General features: G+C 33.5%; 1 protein-coding gene across 1 annotated transcript; it reads right to left on the reverse strand.

The window, feature by feature from the left end:
- Positions 1-1,786: 1,786 nt before the first annotated feature.
- On the reverse strand, positions 1,787-4,883 carry FABP2 (fatty acid binding protein 2). Its single transcript, XM_065877834.1, has 4 exons — positions 4,778-4,883; positions 3,624-3,796; positions 2,504-2,611; positions 1,787-2,117 (listed from the first exon to the last, which is right to left on the reverse strand). Exons 1-4 carry the CDS (start codon positions 4,842-4,844, stop codon positions 2,067-2,069), a joined length of 399 nt encoding a protein of 132 aa, XP_065733906.1. The 5' UTR covers positions 4,845-4,883; the 3' UTR covers positions 1,787-2,066.
- Positions 4,884-5,091: the final 208 nt, after the last annotated feature.

Here is a 5,091-nt window from a genome sequence, read left to right on the forward strand (position 1 = left end):
CAAAGAGGGGTTATAGCAATGGTAGTCACTTAGCAAACAATAGGCTGCTCTCCAATACTAATAAATAGTGGAGATTTAATGCTAGAAAGGATATAAATTGTAAAAAAAAAAAAAAAAAAAAAAGTGAGCCTGCAGTGAGGCTAGAACTAGATAAGTGCCTAACCACTTAATTGCCATTATCTTACAGTCTGACCTGACTCATTTGGAGTGCTATTCTTGGGTGCCACTAAGGAATTAAGGGACTTTTTTTTCCTTAAGATATTTTTGTTTATAATAGGCTGAGTAATAGCATAGATCATAATGTACTGGACTAAAAGTCAAGACCTACATTTCATTCCTGTGTTCCTCATGGACTCTGTTCAACATTAGACAAGATAATAAACCTCTCTGTGCCTTAGTTTCTCCACTTTCAGGTGAGATTAATACCTGCCCTATTCCTATTTCACATACGTAGATTAGATCAGAGAGGTAGAAGCACTTTGAACCTTTGTTTTTTTTATTTTTTTGCGGTACACGGGCTTCTCACTGTTGTGGCCTTTCCTGTTGTGAAGCACAGACTGGGGACGCGCACGCTCAGCGGCCATGGCTCACGGGCCCAGCTGCTCCGCGGCATGTGGGATCTTCCTGGACCGGGGCACGAACCCGTGTCTCCTTCATCGGCAGGCATACTCTGAACCACTGCACCACCAGGGAAGCCCTGAACCTTTATTTTTAAAAAGTGTGTGAAAAATCTAAATAATTACTATTTTCAATGTGAAGTTTTTAATGAAGTTATAAAATGAACAGTGGATTTAAGTTCTTGTTTTTGCAAAAGATTACATATTCTCTAATCTATTCATCATCATGTACACCAAACATTTTTCTTCCCACATTGTAATGTATCTGCCATGTTTATATACAACTTAGAATGATACCTGGAACTTGGTAAGAACTATATAAATATTAGCTGTTACCTTCACCAGTGTGAAAAATTAGTCAAAACAAAAGTCCGTAGAGTTAAATGCTTAAAAAATTGACCACCCTCTGTGCCCTGTAATACACAACCACCTAAAATGCAATTGCTTGAAATACATAAAAGAGTGTATCATGTGAGCATGTGAGTGAAAGAAAACTTTTGAGGCCCAGAAGTCCGTCAGTGTATGTGTTTATGAGTAAAGGGGAGATGACACTTGAAGGTGATGTTCGGTATCTGATAGCCCACTTTTTCTCAAACACTGGTCAGTGTACCTGCTGCATCAGAATCACTTGAGAGTGTTCTAAAATCCCTGGTTCTATTTTCAGAAATTCTGATCTAGTAGGATAACAGTGGAGACTAAGCATGCAAACATTTCTTAAGTTTCTCATATGATCCTGATGCTTACCCAGGTCTAGGAATCACTGACAATATAGAAAAATATAATACAGTTCTTTACCCTAGTACATCATTTGTTTCCTACCAGATTATTCAAAGTGGTATGTATGGGGAAATATACAAATCCACACTGGGAGAAGAGGACTGGGAGGATATCTATTAAAATCAGAATAGTGATTATCTCTGGATTATGGGTTTATGGAAATATTTATTTTTCATTTGCTTTTTTATCTCTAAATTTTCTGGTTGAATGTATATTATTTTTATAATAAATGTTACTAAGGAAAACAGTTACCACCAGTACAATATTTTAAAGACCTCCATGCAATGTATGTTTTTAGTTTACCAAATGTGGGAAAAAACCCAAAACCATCTATCAGTGCGTATGCTGCATAGCTTTTTTTTTTTTTTTTAAAGGAGAGACAACTTATAAAGCAATGTGGGAACAATATTTATTCATCTTTTTTTTAAAATGTCACAAATTCTTTTAGAACACCAATAAATGTACATCTTAGAGAATGTAAAACAAATTAAATCCTAATTAGCTTTTACATGTTTTGCTTTAGCAAGACTGGAAATATAAGCCATTGGCTAATGTTTATAAAGGCCTAATCAGTCAGCAACTTTATACTTGGTGAGGAGAGGAAAATAAGTTCTGGTTCAGTATAGATTTTCCATCTAATATGTGTTCTGGGCTCTGCTCCAGGAACAATGCTCACTCCTTTTTGAAGATCCTCTTGGCTTCCACTCCTTCATATACATAAGTCTGAAACGTGTTAACAAACATAGAAGAATTTGCCATTAAGATTAAAGGCTAAATTAAGAAAAATATTAGTAGTATTATAGCTTTGAAATAAGTTTATAGTTTTTTTTTTTTGTACGTGATAACAACACTTTATACAGATACAGGATACATCCATTTAAAAACACATTTTTAGTCACATTTTTAGTTAAAATAGGCTCAATGTATTGACATATATATGTTTTCTTCAATAAATAGGCATCAGAAAATATCTGTATTTTAAAAATCAGTAAGATTAATGAGAAAAGTAATAGTCTATTTATTGATGATATAACTCAACAACCCCCAAAATAAAATCATTGCTGTGTGATTATTTTCGTCTTTGGAAAATAACTATAATAACCACTCACCTGGACCATTTCACCACCTGTAATTTCTCGGACAGTATTTAGTTCATTTCCATTGTCCACCCGTTTGAATTTTCCAACAAGTTTATTTCCCTCTAGGCTCCAAGTCCCCTATATAAAATTTAAAAAAATAATAAAATAGCATTTTTTAGGGTCTTACATGTGTCAGGCCCTGTTTTGAGGCCTACAGGTCTACTTCTTCAAACTTCACTATGAAGTAAATATTATCTCCATTTCACAGATGAGAAAACTGAAATACAGTAATTTACCTAAAGTCACAAAGCCAGGGTTGAACCTAGGTTATTGGGCCCTAGAGTATGCACTGGTAACCATCATGCTGTCCTCACTCAATTGTTTCCAAATGCCAGATTTTAAGGCAGATCATCAGGGCTTCTTTTTTCTAAACCTTTCACGTTAAAAAGAGTGTTCTAAATTTAGTCGTAGTTCATATTAGTTTCATGGAGAAGCTAACAAGCTTGTGCTTGTTTTAATTTATGTAATTGTTGTAGTAATTAAAACATTACCACAATGGATAAAATATTTGACAGTGTAATTGTCATTGGAAACATGTTTAATTTAACCAGAAAAATTCTAAGGGCAAAAAAGTTTTTCAAAACTCATTTGAAAAATGTGACTCCATAAAATTTTATTTCAAATATTAAAAGTTGAATTCCCAATGACCTAGATTGTAGCATTAGACCTTTCCATTTGGTCACACATTCATTCACTAATTTATTCATTTATTGTATTATTTCAGTTACATTAACTAAATGTCTATTATGTTTGTTAGATAACTCTAAAAGCTTTTGTTGCTGTCAGATATGTAAAGTTGAAAACACTGAACTTTAGTTTTCTTTATGAAGAGGTGTATACTCAGTCATTCAAAGATATTTTTCTAATTCTTATTGTTTAATCCTTTACAGATGTGTATGAAAATCAAAATGTTATGTTTAAATACTCTGCTAACTAACTTGTTTGATATATAATATGGATAAACTCCATTGGCTGCTTCAGTAAATGAAGGAGACCTACATTAATTAAACCATCCAATGACAGAAAGCAGAGATTATTTTAGTATTGTGTAGAAAAATCAAGAATACATTGCTTATAAAAAATTTCTTACAGTGAGTTCAGTTCCATCTGCGAGGCTATAACTAAAAGTGACACCAAGCTCAAACACAACTTCAATGTTTCGAAAAGTGCTTGATTCTTTGACTGTGAACTTATTTCCTTCCTGTGTAATTATCAGTTTCAAATTGTCATGAGATGCAAGCTTCCTTTTCACCACATTAATACCTGCAAAGGGAAAGAGATTTAAGGAAATAAAGTAAAAAAATGCCATGGAAAATGCTTACTTTTCCAAGTTTTGTTTTAACTAGTTAATCAATTAATATTTTGAGGGGGGAGGAAAACCTGATAGCATTGCCTCTGCACAAGAGCATCCAGATTGCTTCTGTAGCAAAAGTTCAGGCTCAATCATATCAAGCTGTTTTTCCAAAACTTAAGAAAAATTAAATGAAGCAAGAATTGTTGAATCTTAGAACTGAGTAATTTTTAAAAAAAATTATCAATATTTTTGTTTCAGTGCTAAGTAAACCAAATTCCAGGAGTGTCAAGTGAAGGATTTTAAAAGTATATTTATACGTTTATAAGGATATACAACTTTAATTCTACATGTATGGTACTCTTTGTTTTTTTTTAATGTCCTTTTGCTTTCCATAATGGCTTTAAAATTTTGAACTTCATAATTCTCTTTGTTTTTTGTGGCATTTCCAACTGTCTAAAAAATGAGAAAATTAGCAAACATTATAGTCAAATTTATTATGTCAGAGGAAAAGAGAATTAAGTCTCATTTATTCAGAGCTGTGACTTTTGATAGAACTCATTTTCATTGCTTTATTTTATGGACTTTGCTTTTCCATTCCCTAGAATTTAATGTTTTAAAGTCTGGAAGTTATCATTACACACTGCCATATTTTACTTTCCAAACAAAAAAACTGTCAATTTTCAATCAGCAGTTAATGTGAATGAAACGTATCTGGATGTTTTTTGTGTTTCAGAGAATAGCACCCAAGAATCTTTTCTTCCAGTGGTGAGACAGTGTATTCCTTCCAATGTAAGAAGTGGGAATATGGTTTTTGCTACTCTGAACCATCAACCATTCCTGAGCCGCACCTCCACAGCAGGTGTCATTCTCTAAGCCTTAAGGTTTAGAAGGAGTTAGAAAGATGCCTGTGAGAAACAAAAGAACAAGCCATTAAAGTATTAAGCCCTTACCCATTTTTTCCATGAACTTTTCATAGTTCTCGTTTCGGTCTATCTTCCAAGTACCATCGAACGCCATGGTCTCCAGCTGATTGAGCCTCTAGGCAATCGGAGATTCAGGGCTGTCCTTAGGAGAGAATTTATGTTATTTCTTATCTTAGAACCAACTTCATACTGTGATGTGGAAGTTTAAAGTTCAAGAGGTCACTTAACTACATTAATGCCAAACCATCATAGTTTCTCTAGTTTCTATAAATTTCTTAGCTCCTCTCCTGAAATTCAGCTGCATTAAAGCATGATAAGCATACCTACTGTGTCTTAAACTA

This window comes from Phocoena phocoena, chromosome 5, assembly GCF_963924675.1.
Source record: "Phocoena phocoena chromosome 5, mPhoPho1.1, whole genome shotgun sequence".
Taxonomy (NCBI): Eukaryota; Metazoa; Chordata; class Mammalia; order Artiodactyla; family Phocoenidae; genus Phocoena; species Phocoena phocoena.